The sequence below is a fragment of the Haliotis rufescens genome, unplaced genomic scaffold (assembly GCF_023055435.1).
Source record: "Haliotis rufescens isolate VD_foot unplaced genomic scaffold, xgHalRufe1.0.p SCAF_4, whole genome shotgun sequence".
Lineage (NCBI taxonomy): Eukaryota > Metazoa > Mollusca > Gastropoda > Lepetellida > Haliotidae > Haliotis > Haliotis rufescens.
The window spans coordinates 23946402-23973614 of record NW_025964112.1 but is presented as its reverse complement, the minus strand read 5'-3'; the positions used below and the strand labels follow the sequence as shown (position 1 = coordinate 23973614).

Genomic DNA, 27213 nt, shown 5'->3' with positions numbered 1-27213 from the left:
CAGAAGATGGTGTGGACGCCCGGCAGGACAAGAAGGGAATGGTCAGGAGGACGCTTATGTCCAGCTTGTGGTCAGCACCTGGCTTCACCCCTATCACCATGCCCTTGTAAGTCAAGACACAGCACATTGTTGTAACATAGAGCACATAATCATAAGATTTGGATCCATGGTGGGAGTGTCATAGGTGCAAAGAGATAGTTGCAACCTCACAGCTGGAATACATAATGTCATGAATTAAACAATCACCAACAGAAAGATGAGTCGTACATGTTACTCTGAACTGATGCATGTCCTGTGTGTGTACCTGCAGTGACCCAGCTGAGCACTACCTGCTGCCGCCCTGTGAGAAGATCCCAGTCGTTGTGTACGACTATGAACCCAGCTCTGTCATAGCATATGCTCTAAGGTTGGTCTGTAGGCAGCATTAGCTAAAACTCACCCATACTGCTGACAGATAGGGTACAAATTTCAAAGAAACTGATTGGAAATGCCAAACTTCTTACAATATTTTGATGATATGATAATATTATCTCAGAACTGAACACCTATCAAATGCAGTTTAGCGAACTTACTGAGCATATCTGATTGTAGTGTAAGGTCATTTACTGTTTATATCATCTGCTAGCATTCAAGATGTATGTGAAATGGTTAGCAAGCCCCAGAGATGAAGACATTTTAGATAAAAGGTAAAAGATTGTGCCGTTAAGATAAATTCCTTGTCAACTGGTCCCTGGAGGTATGTGGTGTTATGCACCCTGTCGGGGATATGGTGTGATGAACCAGCATGGGGTACATAGGCTTGTGTTGATAGGTTAATATGTTGACATCATCAGCGTGGCCATCTGAACATGGAAACATTTCAAGTTTACTGTTCACTGAGATGAAATTTTAAGACTTTTATGATGGATTTGTTGTGTGTTGTTTTGATGTATATGCTGATGTGTTGATGCAATGTGGTTGCTCCCCCAGTTGTGGAGACTACCATGTCCGACTGAGAGAGTACCAGTGTTGTTGTGGTTCTGCCAAGGAGCAGGTCAGCAGGTAGGTAAAGCCACAATACAGCACCAGCCAGACCAGTCAGTAGTAAACCCAGGATGTGCTTCATTTGGAGGACTTGATGGAATCTAACAAAATTTGGTCTGTGGGCTAGGGCTGGAACAAGTCCAAATTTACTACCCAGGTACCAGACCCCCTATTACCCGACCCTACCCGGGTACCTGCTGTAGGTCTTAAGAGTCGGCTACAAAGTGTCTGATTAGGAATTGTTTTACTGGAGCCCTGGCAAAAGTATTCAGATTCATGTAAAGAATGATCTGGTAATGCATACACTGAAGTTGACTGAAGCTTTGACATATAAAAGTCAGAAGGAATGCCTGCATAGTCAGAAAGAAATGCGAACATTAATGACTTATACAGTAATTATGGAGTTATCTTGAATTTTGTCATTAAATAGTATATCATGTGACTGGTGTACCAGCAAGGGATGAAGTGGCAATGCTGCTATGAGGGATGTGTACAGCTGTTTACAAAGTGTCATGGACACTGTTGATGACTGAAACTAGTTCTGTAATGTGTCTAACTGGTATGCAGCATTCACTCACTCCCTGGCTCCTTGCTTCCAGTTTGTCCTCCAGCAAGGGTGGCTCCAAGTCTGGTGATGTGGGTGGTGGAGCCGTGGAGTCGGTGCTAGAATCTGGTAAGTGGCGCTGCTAGTCAGTCTTCCATGCTTTGTGGTTATTGTCTACTGGAGTAATGTACCGAGTCATGTGACACCTGTATTGCCATGATGTTGTCATCTGGAACATCATCATCATAAACATCCCTATTTTGTACATTTAGGATAGGTTTATGGATCTTTGATCCCAGATGTTGTTTTCCAATGATGTTTAGACTGTAAGGGAAATGTCGGGCCACCATACAGTAAAAGATATATCAAATGAAATAATGATGACTAATGCACAATAACATAGTTACCACTCTTGGTTATCAGTTGCATACACACAGTAGAAAATGAACTTGAAATACAAAAATGCATCAATAAGCAACACAGGTGTATCAGTAGCATTGAAAGGATGTCATACAGAAACAGAACTGCAACATTCACACACAATAATATCAGTGCTCCAGTTGTGCATTCACAACATTGCCAGGCGCTTCATTTCTGGAATACTGTCTGGTGATATGTGGATGAATGTCAAAATGTGTAAGTCCTTTTCTTGGTCATGTCATTCCGTAAAAAAGGTGTACATCATTTAAATTCAGATTACATGTATTTGAGTTTTTATTTCATTTCTCAATTCTAAGTACTTGTATGCAATCGACTGTTTTTGTGGTCTGGTGGAGCGGAATGTCCGGTGAGCGGAAGGTTGGTGGTTCGATTCCCAGACATCACATACCAAAAATGTTGAAAGGATGGTACTTGTTGTTGCCCTGGCAGGTGCTTGGCCTTAAGGAGATAAAATAAGGACTGGTCTGCTTAGAGTTACATGTTAAACCACAGCATGGTATCTCAAAGGGCGGGCACTATGTATTTGGCATTAGTCCGGACTAATACAATTACACAGACAGACACATGCAAAAACACAAACATACATCACTATGCAAGTGCAATAATCTTGATCGCAACATTAAAGCCAATTGCACCTCACATCACTTGTATGCAATCGATAACCTATTTTTGGAACCTTTAAGGTTTTTTCATAACATTTGACAATGTTATTAGCAACATATAGTCCACTCGATGTAATGTTTGTCTGTATGGCTGCCAGATGGAGAAGTCTTGAAATACAGAACTGAAAGCGTATTCCCAAGGCAGGTTTCCCACTTTGTCACACTGAAGCCAGTCACCTACAGTACATGCCTGACAACTAGATACTTTCATCTTTTTGGCATAATAGCAGATGAAATTTATTTTAGTTATTGTAAATTTTAGAAAGGCACACAGCCACTTGTTGTAGAGGTAATGTGAATGTTGAACATGAACAGCATGAAGATATGTCTGTAGGGATGTTTTAAGTACTAGTTCTGTGCCCTGTGCCCTCATGTTTGATTCATGTTACCAAGATTTCCCCCTGATGCAAGTTGGCCCCTGATATCCTCACATGAGTACTGTTTTTCATGAACAATTTATGTGGAATTTCTTCAGGCAAGCGTGCAGGAAGTGGGGTTTTATCTTTTTTCCGAGGAACATCTAAAGAACAAAGTCCTTGTATATCAAGAAAAAATGAATTTATTGATGCGGTCAAATACATCCCTAAATTTGATGGAGATAGCAATGAAGGTATTTGCATGAGATGACAGTGAAATGAAAAGTGTGTTTCTGATAGGAACCAGTTTCCTTACATGTAAGATCTTTTATTGGCAGAAAGTTTCTTTCCATTCTCTCATAGTTTCCTTGAATGAAATTACTGTCATGTGTATTATCAACACACTGTCAAACTTTCTGGCTGTGATTATTGACTTGACTTTTGTTTTCCCCTAGAAAACTGTCATTGCTCCAATGTTAGTTTCCTCTCACCATGATAACCTGGTACCATTCAATGGTTTTGTCTGGTTTAGGTGCTGTAAATTCCTTGTTTTGAATCAGAAGCACATAGCTATAATTTTCCCTTGCTTGTGTTCTTCCTCAGAGTATGTCATTAACAGTTTGTGTTGCTTGTGATGGGCACTTGTTTACATGTTACTAAGGTAATGCTGTATGTTGCATGGTTCATCACTTGCTATGATTGTGTTGTGTGTAATATGTTGTGGACCTGTGGCACACAGTTTCTTTCCAACTCTATTTTAAGAATCTTTTTAAAAGAAATTGACATTACAATTTTATCAATTTGATATTGAAATTAATAATAAAACTGATGCCTGTATTTACATCCTTGTGGTATTTGAAACATTGGTTGAATTTGTGTGAGTGTTAACGATGTAATGATGAAACATCAAGTTATTGTTACTAACATTGATCCTATACATTATTGGCCTGAGCACGATAATATTCCACAAGAATCACCGACATTTCTGGGAATTTGTATTGAGACCAGATATTCAAACAATTCAATTCAAACTTTGAACCAATCACTTTGTCTTAAATCACTGACCATTCATTCACTACATGACCCCAAGTAATTAAAATTATGACACCATCCTTTCACACCAAGTATGCCACATTGAAACTGTTTAATATACCACATTAGCACACTATCAATGATATGTTGAAACTGTTTAATATGTTACATTAGCACACCAAGTATAATGCGTTGATACACCAAGTATGTTACATTAATACATGAAGTATGTTACATTAATACAAGTATGATGATTTAATACACCAAGTCTGTTACATTAATACACGAAGTATGTAACATTAATGCACCAAGTTAGTTACATTAATACATGAAGTATGTTACATTATTACAAGTATGATGATTTAATACACCAAGTCTGTTACATTAATACACAAAGTATGTAACATTAATGCACCAAGTATGTTACATTAATACAAGTATGATGAATTAATACACCAAGTTTGATGCAGCAAGTATGTTACATTAATACATGAAGTATGTTACATTAATACAAGTATGATGATTTAATACACCAAGTCTGTTACATTAATACACAAAGTATGTAACATTAATGCACCAAGTATGTTACATTAATACAAGTATGATGAATTAATACAAGTATGATGATTTAATACACCAAGTCTGTTACATTAATACACGAAGTATGTAACATTAATGCACCAAGTATGTTACATTAATACATGAAGTATGTTACATTAATACAAGTATGATGATTTAATACACCAAGTATGATGCAGCAAGTATGATACATTAATACATGAAGTATGTTACATTAATACAAGTATGATGATTTAATACACCAAGTCTGTTACATTAATACACGAAGTATGTAACATTAATGCACCAAGTATGTTACATTAATACATGAAGTATGTTACATTAATACAAGTATGATGATTTAATACACCAAGTATGATGCAGCAAGTATGTTACATTAATACATTAAGTATGTTACATTAATACAAGTATGATGATTTAATACACCAAGTCTGTTACATTAATACACAAAGTATGTAACATTAATGCACCAAGTATGATACATTAAAACACGAAGTATGTAACATTAATACAGGTATGATACATTAATACACCAAGTATGATACATTAATACACGAAGTATGTAACATTAATGCACCAAGTATGTAACATTAATGCACGAAGTATGTTGCATTGATACAGGTATGATACATTAATACACCAAGTATGATACATTAATACACCAAGTATGTAACATTAATGCACCAAGTATGATACATTGATACATGAAGTATGTTACATTAATACAGGTATGATGATTTAATACACCAAGTATGATACATTTATACACGAAGTATGTAACATTAATGCACCAAGTATGATACATTGATACATGAAGTATGTTACATTAATACAGGTATGATGATTTAATACACCAAGTATGATACATTAATACACAAAGTGTGTTACATTAATGCACCAAGTATGCTACATTGATACATGAAGTATGTTACATTAATACAGGTATAATGATTTAATACACCAAGTATGATACATTAATACACAAAGTATGTAACATTAATGCACCAAGTATGATACATTGATACATGAAGTATGTTACATTAATACAGGAATGATGATTTAATACACCAAGTATGATACATGAATACACCTTGTATGATACATGAATACACCAAGTATGATACATTAATACACCTTGTATGATACATTAATATGCCAAGTATGATACATTAATACACCAAGTATGTTACATTAATACACCTAGTGTGATGCATTAATACACAAAGTATGATACATTAATACATGAAGTATGATACATATAAACACCAAGTATGATACATATATACACCAAGTATGTTACATTAATACACCAAGTGTGTTACATTAATACACCAAGTATGTTACATTGATACATGAAGTATGATACATATATACACCAAGTATGATACATATATACACCAAGTATGATACATATATACACCAAGTATGATACATTTATACACCAAGTATGTTACATTCATACACCAAGTATGTTACATTAATACATGAAGTATGATACATATATACACCAAGTATGATACAAATATACACCAAGTATGATACATATATACACCAAGTATGATACATATATACACCAAGTATGTTACATTAATACACCAAGTATGTTACATTAATACACCAAGTATGATACATATATACACCAAGTATGATACATATATACACCAAGTATGATACATTTATACACCAAGTATGTTACATTAATACACCAAGTATGTTACATTAATACACCAAGTATGTTACATTAATACATGAAGTATGATACATATATACATCAAGTATGATACAAATATACACCAAGTATGATACATATATACACCAAGTATGTTACATTAATACACCAAGTATGTTACATTAATGCACCAAGTATGTTACATTAATGCACCGAGTATGTTACATTAATACACCAAATTATGTTACATTAATACATGAAGTATGTTACATTAATACACCAAGTATGTTACATTAATGCACCGAGTATGTTACATTAATACACCAAGTATGTTACATTAATGCACCGAGTATGTTACATTAATACACCAAGTATGTTACATTAATGCACCGAGTATGTTACATTAATACACCAAATTATGTTACATTAATACATGAAGTATGTTACATTAATACAACAAGTATGATACTTTAATACACCAAGTCTGTTACATTAATACACCAAGCATGTTACATTAATGCACCGAGTATGTTACATTAATACACCAAATTATGTTACATTAATACATGAAGTATGTTACATTAATACAACAAGTATGATACTTTAATACACCAAGTCTGTTACATTAATACACCAAGCATGTTACATTCATACACCTTGTATGATACATTAATATGCCAAGTATGATGCATTAATACAGTAGAACACGGATATAAGGAACATGGATAGAGCAAACAAACGGATATAACAAACTGTTAAAAAATCCCCAATTTATCTCCCATATATTTTCATATAAAATTTACATACATAAAGAACTGTCTACAGTGAACTAACGGACTGTATATAGCGAACTGATATCTGACCACCGACAAGTCCATCTATCACTAATTAGTGACGTGTCACTGACAACTGGCTGTACGCAATCAGCGGCGAATCAACACAATCACTGGTGATGATTCCACCTTGTTAAACTTGCATTATGTTAATCTTACCTGTCCATGTAATTGGACGAATGTTGTCTGTAAAACAAACATTGCTTATACAAGTCAATGCAGCAATTACAGTGTTCCCTCGCTATTGTGCTCTTCAATATAGCGCTAACTCGGTTATAGTGCACGGTAAAGCAAGGCTCAATTTACTTACATTTTTAATAAACCTATGTTTTCCAATGACATGATGTCTTCCCCATCTCAAAAACATTATCAGCTAATGATTCAATAATGTTAACATTAATTTCGGCGAAATCATGTGTGAAGTGATCGGGAGATCGCACAACTCGATCCTCCACACCTTCAGCCTCTGGTGTGTCCTACCCTGGTAGTGGGTGGTCACACCTTTAGTGTCTAGTGTGTCCTACCCTGGTAGTGGGTGCTCACACCTTCAGTGTCTGGTGTGTCCTACCCTGGTAGTGGGTGGTCACACCTTCAGTGTCTAGTGTGTCCTACCCTGGTAGTGGGTGGTCACACCTTCAGTGTCTAGTGTGTCCTACCCTGGTAGTGGGGCATACCTTCAGTGTCTAGCGTGTCCTACCCTGGTAGTGGGTGGTCACACCTTCAGTGTCTAGTGTGTCCTACCCTGGTAGTGGGTGGTCACACCTTCAGTGTCTAGTGTGTCCTACCCTGGTAGTGGGTGGTCACACCTTCAGTGTCTAGTGTGTCCTACCCTGGTAGTGGGTGCTCACACCTTCAGTGTCTGGTGTGTCCTACCCTGGTAGTGGGTGCTCACACCTTCAGTGTCTGGTGTGTCCTACCCTGGTAGTGGGTGGTCACACCTTCAGTCTGTTACATCTCACACAACAACTTGGCCATATTGCTCGGTGATATTGGTTTGGCTGAGGTTATGGACATTTCATTGTTTCCCCACAGTATTTACCTTGGGTTCATTCTCCATGTTGAAGGAGGACTCGGCTCTGTCTATTTGGCAGTCCGAGCTGATTTGGTTCATGACCCTCAAACACCACTTTGTTTATGTATTATTATGCATATCAATCTTCCTGGTAGAGATCAGCCTAATTACACAGTTTCACATGATATTAATGACAGTGTCTAGGGCTTGGGCGACATGGGACCGTGGAATGTAGATCCCTTTACTGGCATGTAATGTTGGAAAACCTGAACTCTGTATATGCATGATGTTGACCTGCTTCTTCCTAGGTATGTGTTATACATCAGTTATATTGTAATCAGTGTAGCATGTCAATCAAAAAAACCATTGGTCTCATGTTTGGAAATTGACAAAAGAATAATATGATTTATGAACAGGTATTTTCTGTAGCAGAGTGATCAATATGAACAGGAAAGATTTCATATTTTAGTCAAATAAAAGTGAAACACAATCAATAAACACAATCAAATAGATACAATGTTTTGTAAATATTTGAGCTGCCATTGACATGTCTAATTGAGAATTATTAAGGTAACTAAAATTCTCTATGAACAAAAGATTCAACATGCCAGATCATTTAGCGTGTATTTTTAGTGTTCATATTTTTGGTATGGTTATGATTGATCACTCATGATGGGGACATGTAAGAACAATCATCCATCGAGACGCTGCAAGTAGGTTATGTGACATTTAGTTGAATTAGGAAACATACTTGTCCTAACAAATAGTGCACAAAGTTAGTAGAATTTCTGAAGTAGTAACAGTTTTCAGATTGTAATATTTTGACAGCAGTGTCATCTTGTGTTGTGTTAATATATGGTATCTATAGATTATGTCTAAGAGTGTTTGCACTGCATCTAGTATGCCTGTTGTTTGGTTTGTATTTCCAGAGGACCCTGACAACTACTCAGTTCTGACATCCAGTACGGTCAGTGAGGTGGACAAGTCCAAGATCAACAGCAAACAGACCATCAGCCCTCACATTGAACTGCGTGAGTACTGACATTTGTCCACAGGGACTTGATGATAGCGTGTATAGCATAATATATTCGTATCGAAAAAAATCACTCCCCTCTATATGTTCATGTAGACAAGGAGTGACACCCGCCATCTTGGTCCTTATTCAAGATTTCGCACTCGGTTCGAATCACAGCTCGATATCACATGAAATAAGAATGTCACTTATTTCAACCTATTGGCACCTGCTAAACAAACCATAGGCTACACAATCGTGTTCATCTGCAGTCACCTTAGCTCTTATTTATTTTAAAACAACCATAAAATGTCCAGTCTAAGCTTCGCCGCTGAGGCAAACAAGAAAAAAGTGGATGGAAATTACGGCGCTACCATTGACACTTTTGAATTTCCCTCCCTTCACTGTATGCTAATATTTAGATCCACTATTTTTTATTTTAGCCAGTCAGAAACATTGGCCGAGTTCAAGCCCGTGTAGTATCGGAATTTCCGACCACCTTTTCCTTGTTTACCGTGACGGCGAAGCTTAGGGTTGAGATTTGATGGTTGTTTTAAAATAAATAAGAGGTAAGGTGACCACAGATAAATATGATTGTGTAGCCTATGGTTTGTTTAGCAAGGGCCATAAGGTTGAAACATTCATATTTCATGCGATATCGAGCTGTGATTCAAACCGAGTGCGAAATCTTGAATAAGGACTAAGATGGCAGGTGTCACTCCTTGTCTATAAGTAGTATAGGTAATAGGGGTTCTGGACCACTTCCACTGGAGCCGGATTTATATACCTATACTGCTACTACAGATGGAATTTTTTATGCCAAAATGATTATGCGATTCAACGATAGTCATGAGATTAAGTTAAATTGACCCTAGCTCACCAATACCTGGGGCCAATCATTGCTTTAGATGAGTCTAAATGGTAATAAAAATATTCTTTATTATTTTTATCGATAAAGCGATATTCAACATTTTTATTAAGTTCTTCGTTCATTTTACTAGGAGACCAGACTATATAACTACACTCTTTTTGTAAATTGATAAGAAACAATTGATAACCGTATTTGGTTGGTTTGGCATCACTGATATAATAAAAACCTTGTGGTAATTCTTTCCATTGAATAGCTTTCTCCATTATTATATATTTATGTTAGCATTTGTCTAAATGTAATCACACGATAGTAAGCAATCTATTTTTAATCTCCAACCAGTTCTTTGGTTTTGGCACGGAATAATTGACGCGCTTGTTGCCTCCCCTCTTCTATGAACTTTTTTTTCTCGTCTTCGCTAATACCACTGGTCTTACGAGATTTTGATCGAATCTCCTGCTTCATTTTATTGTATTTGGTGAGTTCCGACAGCACTAAACGAAACTCATCCTCGGATATCTTACAATCGGCCATTGCTGTCGAAATATGATCCTCAATGCTGTTCAACTTTGCTTCGGCGAGTACCCGAATACTATCGTGTTTTAATGCTTTCTTTTGTAACCTACGAGAAATGAATTTTATCGCTATTCCTGCCAGTCCCGAGACTCCAGCTGTTATTTCCATGCCGAGCACGATAGGCGCGGCGATTATAGTTGATAGTAAACCGATACCCGCTACACCGAGTCCCATGCCAGATACTAAAAGCACGGTGTGAACTCCGTCCAGAGCATTCACGGCTCTGCGATACTTTTTATACAATCCAAGTCTCAACTCCCTATCCTTCCCTATTCGATGTTTTATGTCGCTTATTTGATGTAATCGAAATCCATCAACAGTTTCCATCTTTTAAAATGCTTCACCGAGCGCCGGATATAAACTCATAGTGTATATTGCGATCATATAATAGTCTTTAATTGGTCTTGCTTTAATGTTTTGAGACTATACATCAATCTTATCAAATGTATATTATACGGCAAGAATATCTTAGAAAGAGAAATACTGTCACTTTTAATAATTTGGACCCCCTCGAGGGTTGCAACGGGCGATGCTCCGATATGAATAATACTGCAACATTGACGTTGGTGTTTCTTTTGCCATTTAATCGATAGACCTGGTAATATATCGAAGGCATCTTCCGGTGCATCTCCGAACAAGACTTCAATAATAAGCGTAGAAAGATTAGGTATTGCATTCAAGTTATCTTTAATATCTTCGAATTCAGTAACCAAATTTAAAGTAACATTTTTTAAGGCCGGACGACTATATATCATATGACCTTGGTTTTCTGGCAGGGGGGTAACTAACACACTTTTTCGTTTTGATGGGATATAAGCCGCGATTACGATGCCACTATTTATTATCTTAGTTAAATTATGTCCCTTACCCATCATCACATAAGGTGGGGTAATGACGATATTCAGTAGCCACTCGATGTTTGCTTCAACCATAGTCCATTTATTATCGTCGTTGCGAGTAATATTGTACGAAGTGTTTTTAAGGAGTCTACTAACATCGACATCGCTTAAATCTCCTAGATTACCCGTGAATGTGACTTCTTTCCGCTTGTATACATTATCGTGTAAGTGTAAAGCGTATAACTTACCATCGGTGCCGGGTTTACCGAATCCTTCCGTGTCTCCGAGATCGGAAAGCGCAATTGTATTACATTGTCTTACTGTTCCAGGGCCTGATGCATCAACCATTATTTTTAATATGGAGTGTTACACTTAAGTATCCTATATGTACTGGTTGGTGTTTTACATCTAATACAGAAATTTTGAGGTCTGAAATAATTCCCCGCTTTAATTTTTTATATTGTAGTGACGAGAAAGATTCCGTTCTACCGCTATTATATTTTTCATTTTTCACTGGAACACTTCTGAGCAAAGTTGAAGGACTTTCTAGTTGAATATTATTTGTCGTACTGATTTGATCAAGATGGATACACAACTCTTTATAGGGAACTAAATCGGACAATGTCTCTCCATCAAATGTTGCCTTGAATATTGATAAAATTCCGCTTGTAAATCCAAGTGTAGCTGATAAGTTCCCTACAATCCGTACACCTTTTTCTCCAGTGTCGAATTTCAACATTCCATTGGACTCATTTTGTGTTAGACTAATTCCATTAGACTTAAAAATTTCATCTTTGAGTGAGCATACGCTGTAATACCCATCAGGTATAATAATGAATTTTTCAATAATATTTTGTTCATCTAATATCCATATCTTATTATTACCTCTCACAGCACTTATATTGGTCCACAGTGGGTAATACGTTACATCGCATAGAGCGACTTCGAGTTGTCCATCCGAGTTATCAATAGTACGAAGCAGTTGAATAGACTGACCATTTGTTATTCCCAGGAGTGTAACATACATATCAAATATACAATGATACTATATCATAACTTAAATATGGAATTAACCATTATATAATATGGAGTGTTACACTTAAGTATCCTATATGTACTGGTTGGTGTTTTACATCTAATACAGAAATTTTGAGGTCTAAAATAATTCCCCGCTTTAATTTTTTATATTGTAGTGACGAGAAAGATTCCGTTCTACCGCTATTATATTTTTCATTTTTCACTGGAACACTTCTGAGCAGAGTTGAAGGACTTTCTAGTTGAATATTATTTGTCGTGCTGATTTGATCAAGATGGATGAACAACTCTTTATAGGGAACTAAATCGGGTAATTTAATTCCCTGTCGTGGTTTGTTAGAATTTATAATTCCTATTCTATGATGAAATCCAAGTGTAACTTCTAAGTATGGGATAAGAATTACAGTGTTTTCTCCAGAGTCGATTTTCACTGTCCCATTCGACTCATTTTGTGTTAGACTCATTCCATTAGGCTTAAAAATTTCATCATTGAGTGAGCATACGCTGTAATACCCATCAGGTATAGTAGTAATGGCTCTGTCAATACCATTGTTTTCACCTATTATATGTATCTTATTATTATCTTTCGCAGCACTTATATTGGTCCACAGTGGGTAATACGTTACATCGCATAGAGCTACTTCGAGTTGTCCATCCGAGTTATCGATAGTATGAAGCAGTTCAATAGACTGACCATTTGTTATTCCCGGGAGTGTAACATACATATTAAATATACAATGATACTATATCATAACTTAAATATGAAATCGAGATACATTACTAATCAATCGATTATAGTAACTGCCTCTGGTGCTGAATTTTTCGTTAAATTCCCCGATATCTTTGAAAAGTACAGGGTCACGGCAACTAGCGATAAAATGGTGCACGATTGGTTTCACAATCCGATGCAATTTTGGCAGAATCAGTTAAACTTTGCCATATGGTGTGCCACAACGGGATGTGGCGTATCTGTTAATGCCCCAGGATTTATGCTAAATAAGTCTGTTTTATTATTTCACGTGTATTATCAGATTAGACGTATACTTAAAGAAATTAGTGCTCCATTACCGCAGGATCGAGCGTGGAATTCCACAAATAATAATTATGATAGGTCCGCGTATGAGCCTATTTGTCAGGAATTTAATGTTTCTACGAGTAAAGATTGGCGCATTAAAGGAGCAAACCATGGTCTAGGTGTTCCGTACAGCGGACAAAGAACTGTTAAAGAAGTCAGCGATGATTTAGTTAAAAAAACTCATCAACCATTCGATCCATTTAAATTCTTACAGATAGACAATCTTTTTGTAAGATTGCATAAGCTTAATCATGGCTGGGAACTTTCGAGTAACGATTGGAGAGGTTCTCTTATGAGTTTTAAGGGTGGTTTGGCTTATATTGTTACAAAATTTATACAAATGAACGATACCGCAAACGCTTGGAATGAATTTCTTAATGATAAAACGGAAAATAATTTTACTAACCCAGGAGTTGTAAGATTTAATGAATCGATAAGAACTTATGTATGGGCAATTCTCGGTGCACAATCGCAAACACGAACGTCCATTATCGGTTCTGGGACGGCGCTCGATGCACAAAAACAGTTTGTCGCAAACGTGGAGGACGCCATTAATTCACCAGTTGACATACCATCGTCTATAAAGCGTTTTCAAGATGCATTACAGTACGCTCAATCCAAAGTGGACTTCGTTTATGCGCCGGGACTATACATGTCTCCGAGTAATATGGAACTTAAGATCGGTCAAGTGATAGGCTATAATAATAAAATTGTTATCGCTACCGATCAACAAAAACCAGGTATAAATTCAGATATTAACGTTGAATTAATAACGCAAACGATCACGGGCGAAAAGGGAATAGTCAAGCCGCAAACACCAACTATCGCTAAAACTTCTACTAATGCACAACCATCTACTAATGCACACGCACAAGTACCACCGCATATTGAGGCTAAAAATCAACAACATATCGATGAAAAAACAGCGCTTGTAGTGGGTGGAGTCTCAGTTGGTTTACTCATGATTTGGTTAGCGAACTGATTTGGTGGATAAATAGTTCTTAGCGAATACGTACAACAGCCCTGCAATTGCTACGATCAGCCCCCACAAGTTTTGACTAAGCCAAGTGGTGGTCTTAGCTAATAAATTCAATAGCCAGGAAACAACACTCCCTATTATATCGGGAAGTGCGGCCGCGGCTTTCTCAGCGAGCTTTCCCAGTGCTGAGCCTAATGCTTTTAAATGCTTTTTTATCCACTCTTTTATACCATTTTTATCGTTGGGCGGTGATCCGCCACCTGTACTGACACCTGTTAACGAGAGAGTCAAAGTCGATATAATAAATCCCAACGCGGTTAAAATACTGACAATGGTTATTCCCTGTTCTCTGAACAATGTTTTAATTTTATCGGCCAGTGTAGTATCATCGTTGAGGACTTGATCGATAGTTTCTCGAATACGACTGATTTGTGAACGAAGTGCCTTTCTATTATTGGAAGCAGCTTCGATGCGGGCCAATCTTTCGTCTTCTAAGTTACGCAATCTTTCAGCAACGCGGCGTCTACTGAACTCATCGCCCGCCTGTTCAAGTTTTGTTTTCTCTTGAGCTATATGCTTGTCGATTTCGGATATCTTGGCTATATTATTGATGAGTTCTCCCCGCATTGTTCGCATTGCCTTGTCAAGACCTCGTAATTCCCTAATACTAAACTCCGATACCTGTAACGTGGAATTATCGTAATAGGTATCTAAGATTTCTCCGAGTCCGTTCGAGGCCACGTTAGAGGCTGCTTCCAAATTATCTGTATTAACGAGTTCATCACGCATGGTTCGAAGAACCTTAGTAGTCTTCGCGGAAAGTTTTGCTCGTCCGTATTCTACAAAACCTAATTTATCACGAACAAACTCGCGGCTATGTTTACCAGCTATAGTAGACAAGGCTAGGGGCTTACGAGTACTATAATGCATAAGATCAATATGAGGAGAGTCACACAGTCGCAATATTCCTTTACTATCTATCGTAAACTTTGAATAGTCACGGCCTATTGGGATAACATAATTTTTATCATCTTTTAATGCATCGTAATAATCATTGACGGACGATTGTAAAAGTTCATTGTTAAGACTACTAAACCTGGTTTCATCAGTACCCTCTTTGATTGGATTCGGATCATCAAAGGTACTTAGATCAAAGTCATTAATATCAAAATTAGCCATTTTTATATTAAACATAGGGTACATAATTTCAATATAAACAATGTCTTCGCAATACGGACGCAAGTTAAACCCACAACGTAGACTTCGAGATCCATTAGGGGTCAAAGCAATTCGTCAGTCTGTAACTATAACTAATAACCCTAGTACCATAGATCAGAATCAAATGCTTCTGGTTCGCTTTCCTAATCTCGGCGCACACGATGTGTTAGTTCCGGGAACTGTCCGACTAGCATTTACGATTAGTTTGACTTCTACAGACGTTAACAGGGAGCCCGTTCAGAACATAGGTCGTGCTATCGTTAAGAAAATCGCCATTAAAATTAGCGGTAATGAGGTTTTGAGTATCGACGATAGCGATGTATACTATTGCTACATGGATCTCTGGAGAACGGATAAAGAGCGGGAAAACTTACAGTACCAAGGTATTTGTAATAAGAACACATTGAGACTGCGCGTGGGTGCTGAAAATGGCGTTGATACCAACGAAAAAGATAAGGCCGTTGCCGACGCATTAGGTAACAGATTCTATGTTCCCTTAGACTTTGAATTACTAGATTCCCACATGCCCTTTTATCAAGCATCCCTAGGCGATAGGTTAGAATACGAACTCACTTTTAATGACTATGGTAGAGTAATCAGGTCTGCTAATGAAGATGCTAGCTATTCCATTGACAATATATCGCTGGAGTACGATATGATAACGGATCCCGAATTAGCCAGACAAATTCGTAACCAGTATACGGGAAGTTTAGCCATTTTGTACGATCGCGTGCTTCGACACCGAAAGATCACGAGGGATAAAAAAGATACGATGTGGAATATCAATCTAAACGTTCCCACGAGGTCGTTGAAGGGTATTTTAATGTTGTTCGAGGACCCCTCCGATGCGTTTAAAAGAAATACCGAGAAGTTCTACAATCCCAAGATTACAAAAGTAGAATTGACTATCGAGGGCGTTCCTAATCAACTATATAGCCAAGGAATGCTAGCATATCACCAGTGGGATGAGATTAAAAAACTTCCTTCTATAAAACGTTCCCCGGAAGTTAACGCCGTCGTGAAAGATCTGTCTCTCGGGAGTGTATCGATGGGTGAATACCTCACCATGAAGTACGCGCTATGGCTCGACATGCGAACAACGGACGATGACCAACTACACGGCAGTGGGAGGAGAATAGAAAATGCTAGCGAGGGTGCCACCATACAGATAACGAAGCTCCAGGAAGCGGCTGGTAAATTAAACATATATTTGTACGTGATTATGGATGCGCAACTTAATATACAGAATGGGAGATTCGTGCAAGCAATCTATTGATAATCTTTTACCTAAAGATCCGCACTGCGCTATCATATGCGGGCAAACGGGCTGTGGAAAAACAGCTTTTATTCTAGATATTTTAGAAAGTCATTATCGGGACGTTTTCGATCATATCATTATTCTGTGCCCGACTATAAACGTTAATAAAACCTACCTATCGAGAGATTGGGTAATGAATGACGACGGGGTACACAGAGTCGATCCGGGCGATCGTTTACAAGACTGCCTCCGAGTATGTCACGAAAGATACAAAGGAGAATCAACCCTTTTCGTAATAGACGATTGCAGCGCGAGTAAAGAACTCACAAAAAAGAAAGATATGCTTTCGTATTTAGCATTCTCCGGTCGGCATACTCAACATAGCGTTTGGGTACTTACTCAAAAATACAACTCTGTCCTGAAAGATCTCAGAGAGCAGACCAAATGGGTAGCGCTTTTTCATTGCAAAGATCGAGATTCATTCGAGGAATGTTTACGCGAAAATGATGTCATTTATACCAAGGGCGAACGAGACAAAGTCAGAAAAGTGTTAGCGGCAACGAAGCACTGTAAACTCGTATTAAAAACCGATCAACCAGCTGCTTATGCAATTGCTTAGCAAATTGTAGCAAAATTGTAGCAAAAATGTAGCAAATTATAGCAAAAATGTAGCAAAAATGTAGCAAATTGAACATTAGTGGTTAATATTACATAAAATGTGGTTCGAAATCCTCATTCTTTCACAACAGTTCATTATTACGGGTTGTATTGGATATGTCATATTATATTATGTTAAATATCTCCTTAGGTATTACATTATGGAATGCGATGAACTCATCGAACAAATGCTCAAAGAATCTGATGCAGATCAACATGCTGATAAATCTTTAGATAAATCTTTAGATAAACATAGAGAAAGACTTGCCGCTTTGGTAGCCGGTGGAAAATGTTCCCAATATTTGGGAGAAAATTATACCATAGAAAAAATTGATAACATGACCGACGAAGAGATTAAAAAACTGTACGCTCGTTACGAGTCTAGACTGGGAGCTACCATGACTAAAACGATAGGGTCTTCTATATTACAACTATACACAGCCGTAGCTAGTACGTTTCTCCCCATCCCGGCAGAACATCGCCTGTATTTATGCGAATCTCTCGAGAAAGACCCATTCATCGAACACGCTATAAGCGCAGTGAGCTGTGAGTTTTATCATAGATACGGAATGTTCTTAGCTCCGTTCACCACAGCTTTAATAACGGCTAGGTATTGTCAATTTAAACATACATGCCCACTTAATGATATAAATGGAGACACAATCACAACAGGTGACACCACAGATTGTGAACGAGGAACAACAGATTGTGAACACACAACAACAAGTGAATGAGGAACCACTACCAGTGAATGTGAATGCACCACATGTGAATGAGAAAACAAAAAAACAACCTAGAGTGACAAAGAATCCTTTAAAAATAGCCGCAGGAAGAAAGGGTGGGCTGGCGCGCAAAGCAAAATTAATAAATAATTCAAATATTAATCCGATTAAAACATGGGCACTAGTAGGAGTTGCTGGTATAGCGGTTGTATGGTTCTTTTATAAGAACGGAGAAGAGAAAACGTCACCCCCGCCGCAACAACAAGTTCAATTAGAGGTTAGTCCTCATATAATGCTATAAGAAGCATGACTACTCCAGCTACAGACGGTAAAATGTTGGTAAACGCGACGTATCATTCAGCGGTGGTCACCGGCTTGGCCATTGGCTATGCCCGTATGGCTAAAATGATTACTAAAGCCACACCTCCCAAGCTAGATTTTAATGGATATGACATACCAATGATGGTTCTGGATATTGGATTAGCTATGGCAACGAAGGATATGCTCATCAAACAAGGACTTATCCCGGAAGACATAATGAAGTAATTAAACATTTGAATATTTTATATTATTATACATATGGCATCAATTGCGATGATGGTCGGTGGAGCTATTGTTAATGCTCTAGCTTTTTCGGGGAGTAATTTTTTATTTTCTAGTATGAGAGGTTCGGAGCAGAAAAGACATAATAAAGCTTTAGAACAAACTCCAAGCAGCCCAGTCACAATGGGCCAGAAATAGGACATTAAGATTAGACTTTATTCATGAAAAACTGCTTAAGGAAGGACATTCAATTCAAACGTTTAAGGATGTTGAATCTGCCATGCACGAATACTTCCTCGTTTATGGGAAAAAACTAGACCCAATACCAAGACCAACAATGAGTCAGTTTTATACACCGTCAGAGGAACAAAAGAACCGAGAGGTCGCATTTATTATTATTGGATTGACTTCTCTATTGATTTTCAGCTATACCATGCATAAGTCAGAGTGACAGCTGTGGCTATGCATAATCAATATCTCACAGTGTAGCTGTGATTTGCATTTAGACAAATGATATGATAGATGTATATACCATGAATAACTGCAAGTTTACACTCATGGGAAAGACTACCCTTTGTAACCGACGCTGTGTTGATTTTTTTTACTGCGGCATACACAATTATTACATCAGGCGCGGAAACATCAACTATACGTGTTCTGTATGCGGGATAGGGGTCAAAGGTCGTTATTGTTTATGCAAGGAACACGGTGCTGATAGGGTCAGGAACCAGATTATTTATGCTAGGAAGAGAGATTACATCAATGAGAGGAATAGGTTGGGGAGAATATGTATTTAGATATATGAAAACAACCAATTAGACATTTGTCTCATTTTGCATATACCATTCAACCACAATGGTTTTTGTCAGAGAATTAAAAGCTATGGCAAAGCAAAGTGGACTGCGTGGATATTCTCGTATGAGAAAAGCTGAATTGATGGATTTACTCGGTTTGGAATACAACAGACCCCAGACTGTTAGAGAACTCAAAGTTCGAGCGAGAAACAGTGGGCTGAGAGGTTATTCTCGAATGAGAAGAGCTGAATTGATCGCTTTACTAGATAATAATCAACCTATTGATAATGATATTCAACCTAATGATAATGATAATCAACATCAAGAATTAATATTTGTACCCACATCCGCCGGCGTTGGTAAATATCTAAGAGGTTGGAAGATGGATATTAATTCCAACATGGATGTTAACGATATTAAGCCCATCATATCGAGTAAAATTAACGAGGAATTAGATGATTTACATAGTATAAAATACCAGCTGACGATTAAAATGACATTGAGTAAAAGTAACACAGACGATAGCACCGAATATACCGAACCATATTTCCGTAGCAATCAAGAAGTTATAACCGAATCCGATACTATAAACTCATCATTAGATACATCAATTCAGAGGATACAGGAAACTTTAGAACGCTGGACTAATAGAGGTTCGGGTTGGGGTGTGGATAAAATCGATAGTTTATATTTAGATATAGCAAATTATATGCCTTTCAAAGGTGGATCTTATATAGATTTACCCCCGTATTATAAGAAGAAAAAAGCCATAATTAACGTAAAAAATAAATCCGATGACTGTTTAAGAATGATGATAAGATCTGCATTGTTCCCCGTAGACAAGCATCCGGATAGACCTTCTAGCTATCCCCAAAACGATGGACTCAACTTCGATGGTATAGACGAACCTACACCAATATCACAAATAGATAAGGTGGAAAAGCAAAATAATTTAGCTATAAATGTTTTTGGACATTCTAAAGGAATTGTTGTACACAGGATAAGCTCCGCTCCGGAAAATATTCCCAGAATCAATTCATTTCTGATCGAAAAAGATGGTAAATATCATTATACGTGGATAAAGAGTTTAAACAAGCTATTATACGATCAAACTAAATATAAGGGAAAGAAATATTTCTGTGAAAGATGCCTACATGGGTACAGCAGACAAGATCTATTAGAAGCGCATAAAGAAGACTGTAGAGGTGTTGGACAGAATGCTATCAGGATCGATATGCCTAAAGAAGGAAAAAATATATTAAAATTTGAACATTATTGTAATCAAATGCCAGTACCGTACGTAATTTACGCCGACTTCGAAGCGCTTATCAAACCCATAGAAAATACCAACCATAGCAATACTGATAATAGTTTTACGTACAAAACTCAAGAACATATTCCTTGTGGGTTTGGATATATAGTTGTAAGGTATGATGGGAAAACAAACCCGCCCGTGATTTACAGAGGTCCCGATGCAGCGGGAAAGTTCCTAGAATATCTACAAAATGAAGAAAGAATAATCAGGGAAAAATTATCGTGTAAGAAACCCATGCGTATGACGAGGGATGATTGGAGTGCCCATAAGAAGTCAACGAGTTGTCACGTTTGTAATAAACCCCTGGATGGGGATTCCGTAAGAGATCATTGTCACGTCACGGGTAATTATCGGGGAGCCGCTCATAACGAGTGTAACTTGAAACTAAAAATGAACTCTCAAACAATACCCATCCCCGTTGTGTTTCACAACCTTAGGGGATACGATTCACATCTCATTATGCAAGCTATCTCAAAGACCGACGGCGGTTTAACGTGCATTCCTAATAATATGGAAAAATACATATCGTTCTCGTTGACTAAACCTATACATTATAGGGACAAGGATGGGAAATCTAGAACAAAGCAAAGTAATGGGCTTAGATTCATAGACTCCGTACAGTTTCTGTTATCTTCCCTGGACAATTTAGCTAATGCGAACAATCCCGATGACTTCGCGATAACAAATAAATATACCGATAAGATAACTCGTCATTTGTTGCTGAGAAAAGGTGTATATCCTTACGAATATATGGATGATTGGTCTAGATTCGAAGAAACTGAATTACCATCCCTCGAATCATTCTATAGTAACTTAACAGAATCTAGAATAACAGATGCTGATTATGAACACGCTCTGACGGTCTGGGATAAATTAGGTTGTAAGAATTTAGGCGATTATCACGATCTGTACTTAAAAACCGATGTACTGTTACTCGCCGATATATTCGAGATATTTAGAAAGACATGTTTCAAACAATATGGCTTGGACCCGGCATGGTACTATTCCAGTCCCGGACTATCGTGGGATGCATTGTTGAAGAAGACCGGCGTAGAACTAAAATTACTCACAGATTACGATATGCACTTGTTTATTGAGAAAGGATTAAGAGGTGGTATATTGATGGCAGCTAAAAGGTATTCTAAGGCTAATAATAAATTAGTGGAAGGATACGATCCCAGTAAACCCGACACCCACATATTATATCTCGACGCTAACAATTTGTACGGATGGGCTATGAGTCAACCTTTACCCACGGGTGGTTTTGAATGGGTCGATGATATTAATGTGAATAATATCCATAATATCGAAGTGAATAAAGGGTACATACTAGAAGTTGACTTGGAATATCCAAGTTCGTTACATAAAGACCATAACAGTTATCCGCTAGCTCCCGAAAGATTAATGGTTAATAAAGATTGGATGTCGGAATATCAACGCTCCTTGATGGGTAATAGTAGGTTAGCTAACGTAGAAAAACTCGTACCAAATTTGATGGATAAAACAAAATATATAGTTCACTACAGAAATCTCCAGTTGTATCTATCGTTAGGTATGAAACTTAAGAAAATACACAGAGTTCTAAAGTTCGATCAAAGCCCTTGGATGGAGCCCTATATAAGGCTGAACACAGATTTAAGAAAGATAGCTACCAGCGATTTCGAAAAGAATCTGTATAAGCTCATGAATAACTCGGTATTTGGTAAAACTATGGAGAATCTAAGGAAGCGTGTTGATGTTAAATTAGTCAGATCTAATGAGGAAGAAAGACTCAGGAAACTTATAGCCAGTCCGGCTTTTAACAGAAGCAAGATATTCGATAACGACTTAGCCGCGTTGCATATGCAGAAGAGTAATATAAAATTCAACAGACCGGTGTACGTCGGTATGAGTATTCTCGACTTGTCAAAACACTTAATGTATGACTTTTATTACAACGAACTTAAGAAGCAATACGGCGATAGATGCGAGGTGTTATATACCGACACAGATTCTTTGTTGTTGGAAATACAAACCGAGGATGTGTATAAAGATATGGCAGAAAAAATAGATATGTACGACACGAGCGATTACCCAAAAGATACTGCACAGCGTAGTAAATAAAAAGGTGTTAGGTAAGATGAAGGATGAATGTGCTGGGACCCCTATAGCGGAGTATGTAGGATTAAGACCTAAGATGTATTCTATAAAGAAGTCCGATAATGGGGAGATAAGAAAAGCTAAGGGTGTTAAGAAGTACGTTGTAAAAAAGCATATCAAACACGAACAGTATAAAGAATCATTATTCAACGGTAGAACGTTCAAACACGAGATGAACTCTTTAAGAAGTTACAATCATAGGATATATGGATTAAGAATGAACAAGACATCATTATCCCCCTTAGATACAAAGAGATGGATTGATAATGATGGTGTAAATACCTTTGCTTATGGTTATGGTGGTAATACCGTACCGTCGGGAACTATAAACAACTCTTCTCGTACAAATGCCCTACCCGGTCCATCTTGAAGATAATAAAGAATAGGCTCTCCTTCTTTCGAAACCAATCTACTAATGTTATACGTCTTAAGGGACCATATGGGATCGGTTGCGCGATGTAGGCCTCCTTCGAGTTCACCGGCCTGGTATAAATATCTTACCTTTACTCTATCCGGAAGTTTTCGTTCTTTGCCTCTCCTCGGTGCTGAAGATTCGGAAGTCACGGATTTCATTTTAATAGCATCGGATGGTTTCTTCCCTATTAATCTCGTTACTTCATTATTCAGCGCTGATACAACGGCTGATAATCGTGTCACCCATTCGGTTGATCTCAATCGCTCGGATTTCATTTCGATCCCATACTGATAGCCAAACAAACGTTCCGCTAATGTCCTGTTAAATCTTTCGACGATAGCTTGACTGCGTTGGGCCTCTCTTTCTCCGCGGACGATTTCGACATCGTTCTTTGTTAACAGTTTAGTTACCGATCCCATAAACTCGCGACCGGGATCTACTTGAAATAGCTTAGGCCATTTTAGCGGTCCGCGTTTATATATGCGACTCAGTGCATTAGCTACCTCTGTTGATTCTTTCGAGGTTAATGGCTCAGCCTCTTTGTATCGACTAGCCACATCCACTACGGTTAAAGCGTATTTATACGTTTTGCGTTTTACCTTATCGTGGGGAAGAAACAAGAGGTCAGCCTGATGAACTTCATTCGTCGTAAAAATATGAAACTTCTTCCTCGGTATATAACGCGGTGCCGGTAAATATATCTGCCACATCGCTTGTTTCTTTAACCAATCCTTGGCCACATCTTTAGATACCTTAGCCGTGGTGGCTAATTTTTTTATTGCTCCTACACCTTTCCAATATCCTCGTGGGCTATAGTAAATTTTATCCATTATTAATTAATATTGATATTTCTTTTAAAACGACTTTCGTTGAATCGCATCATCATTTTTATGCTAATAGAAGCATTGATTGGCCCCAGGTATTGGTGAGCTAGAGCCAATCTCATGACTATCGTTAAATCGCATAATCATTTTGGCATAAAAAATTCCATCTGTAGTAGCAGTATAGGTATATAAATCCAGCTCCAGTGGAAGTGGTCCAGAACCCCTATTACCTATACTACTCTATATGTATAAAGAGGGATGTGATTTTTTTCTATGTGAATATTGTATGCTATACACGCTATCATCTATCCCCTGTGCATTTGTCTTCACATTGAGCTGCGTGAGAACTGACACTTGTCTTCACATGGAGCTGTGTGAGAACTGACTCTTGTCTTCACATGGAGCTGTGTGAGAACTGACACTTGTTTTCACATGGAGCTGAGTGAGAAGTTACACTTGTCTTCACATGGAGCTGTGTGGCTATTGACTCTTGTCCTCACATGGAGCTGTGTGGCTATTGACTCTTGTCTTCACATGGAGCTGTGTGGCTATTGACTCTTGTCTTCACATGGAGCTGTGTGAGAACTGACTCTTGTCTTCACATGGAGCTGTGTGGCTATTGACTCTTGTCCTCACATGGAGCTGTGTGGCTATTGACTCTTGTCTTCACATGGAGCTGTGTGAGTACTGACACTTGTCTTCACATGGAGCTATGTGAGAACTGACACTTGTTTTCACATGGAGCTGAGTGAGAAGTTACACTTGTCTTCACATGGAGCTGTGTGAGAACTGACTCTTGTCTTCACATGGAGCAGTGTGAGAACTGACACTTGTCTTCACATGGAGCTGTGTGAGAACTGACTCTTGTCTTCACATGGAGCTGCGTGAGAACTGAAACTTGTCTACACATGGAGCTGTGTGAGAACTGACACTTGTCTTCACACGGAGCTGTGTGAGTACTGACACTTGTCTTCACATGGAGCTGTGTGAGAACTGACACTTGTCTTCACATTGAGCTGAGTGGCTATTGACTCTTGTCTTCACATGGAGCTGTGTGGCTATTGACTTTTGTCTTCACATGGAGCTGTGTGGCTATTGACTCTTTTCTTCAGATCGAGCTGTGTGAGAACTGACACTTGTCTTCACATGGAGCTGTGTGAGAACTGACTCTTGTCTTCACATTGAGCTGAGTGAGAACTGACACTTGTCTTCACATGGAGCTTTGTGAGAACTGACTCTTGTCTTCACATGGAGCTGTGTGGCTATTGACTCTTGTCTTCACATGGAGCTGTGTGAGTACTGACACTTGTCTTCACATGGAGCTGTGTGAAAACTGACTCTTGTCTTCACATGGAGCTGTCTGGCTATTGACTCTTGTCTTCACATGGAGCTGTGTGAGACCTGACACTTGTCTTCACATGGAGCTGTGTGAGTACTGACACTTGTCTACACATGGAGCTGTCTGGATATTGACTCTTTTCTTCAGATGGAGCTGTGTGAGAACTGACACTTGTCTTCACATGGAGCTGTGTGAGAACTGACTCTTGTCTTCACATGGAGCTGTGTGAGTACTGACACTTGTCTTCACATTGAGCTGAGTGAGAACTGACTCTTGTCTTCACATGGAGCTGTGTGGCTATTGACTCTTTTCTTCACATTGAGCTGTGTGGCTATTGACTCTTGTCTTCACATGGAGCTGTGTGGGTATTGACTCTTGTCTTCACATGGAGCTGTGTGGCTATTGACTCTTGTCTTCACATGGAGCTGTGTGGCTATTGACTCTTGTCTTCACATGGAGCTGTGTGGCTATTGACTCTTGTCTTCACATTGAGCTGAGTGGCTATTGACTCTTGTCTTCACATGGAGCTGTGTGGCTATTGACTCTTGTCTTCACATGGAGCTGTGTGGCTATTGACTCTTGTCTTCACATGGAGCTGTGTGGCTATTGACTCTTGTCTTCACATGGAGCTGTGTGAGAACTGACTCTTGTCTTCACATGGAGCTGTGTGAGTACTGACACTTGTCTTCACATTGAGCTGAGTGAGAACTGACTCTTGTCTTCACATGGAGCTGTGTGGCTATTGACTCTTTTCTTCAGATGGAGCTGTGTGAGCACTGACACTTGTCTTCACATGGAGCTGTGTGAGAACTGACTCTTGTCTTCACATTGAGCTGTGTGAGAACTGACTCTTGTCTTCACATGGAGCTGTGTGAGAACTGACTCTTGTCTTCACATGGAGCTGTGTGAGAACTGACACTTGTCTTCACATGGAGCTGTGTGAGTACTGACACTTGTCTTCACATTGAGCTGTGTGAGTACTGACTCTTGTCTTCACATGGAGCTGTCTGGCTATTGACTCTTGTCTTCACATTGAGCTGAGTGGCTATTGACTCTTGTCTTCACATGGAGCTGTGTGGCTATTGACTCTTGTCTTCACATGGAGCTGTGTGGCTATTGACTCTTGTCTTCACATGGAGCTGTGTGGCTATTGACTCTTGTCTTCACATGGAGCTGTGTGGCTATTGACTCTTGTCTTCACATGGAGCTGTGTGGCTATTGACTCTTGTCTTCACATTGAGCTGAGTGGCTATTGACTCTTGTCTTCACATGGAGCTGTGTGGCTATTGTCTCTTGTCTTCACATGGAGCTGTGTGGCTATTGACTCTTGTCTTCACATGGAGCTGTGTGGCTATTGACTCTTGTCTTCACATGGAGCTGTGTGGGTATTGACTCTTGTCTTCACATGGAGCTATGTGAGGACTGACACTTGTCTTCACATGGAGCTATGTGAG

The 27213-nt window shown here is 38.4% G+C and overlaps 1 protein-coding gene across 3 annotated transcripts in view; it reads left to right on the top strand.

Annotated features, from left to right (window-relative positions):
* LOC124126461 (1-phosphatidylinositol 3-phosphate 5-kinase-like) overlaps window positions 1-27213 on the top strand; it is a 124995-nt gene that overhangs the window by 82642 nt on the left and 15140 nt on the right. For 2 of the 3 annotated variants that reach the window (XM_048382645.1, XM_048382647.1), the window contains 5 exons: window positions 4-106; window positions 311-406; window positions 970-1041; window positions 1623-1696; window positions 9081-9182. In XM_048382645.1, the coding sequence (XP_048238602.1) occupies window positions 4-106; window positions 311-406; window positions 970-1041; window positions 1623-1696; window positions 9081-9182 (447 nt within the window). Of the gene's footprint in view, window positions 1-3; window positions 107-310; window positions 407-969; window positions 1042-1622; window positions 1697-3145; window positions 4661-9080; window positions 9183-27213 lie in introns of those variants that run through there. The other variant, XM_048382648.1, reaches the window with a different exon arrangement.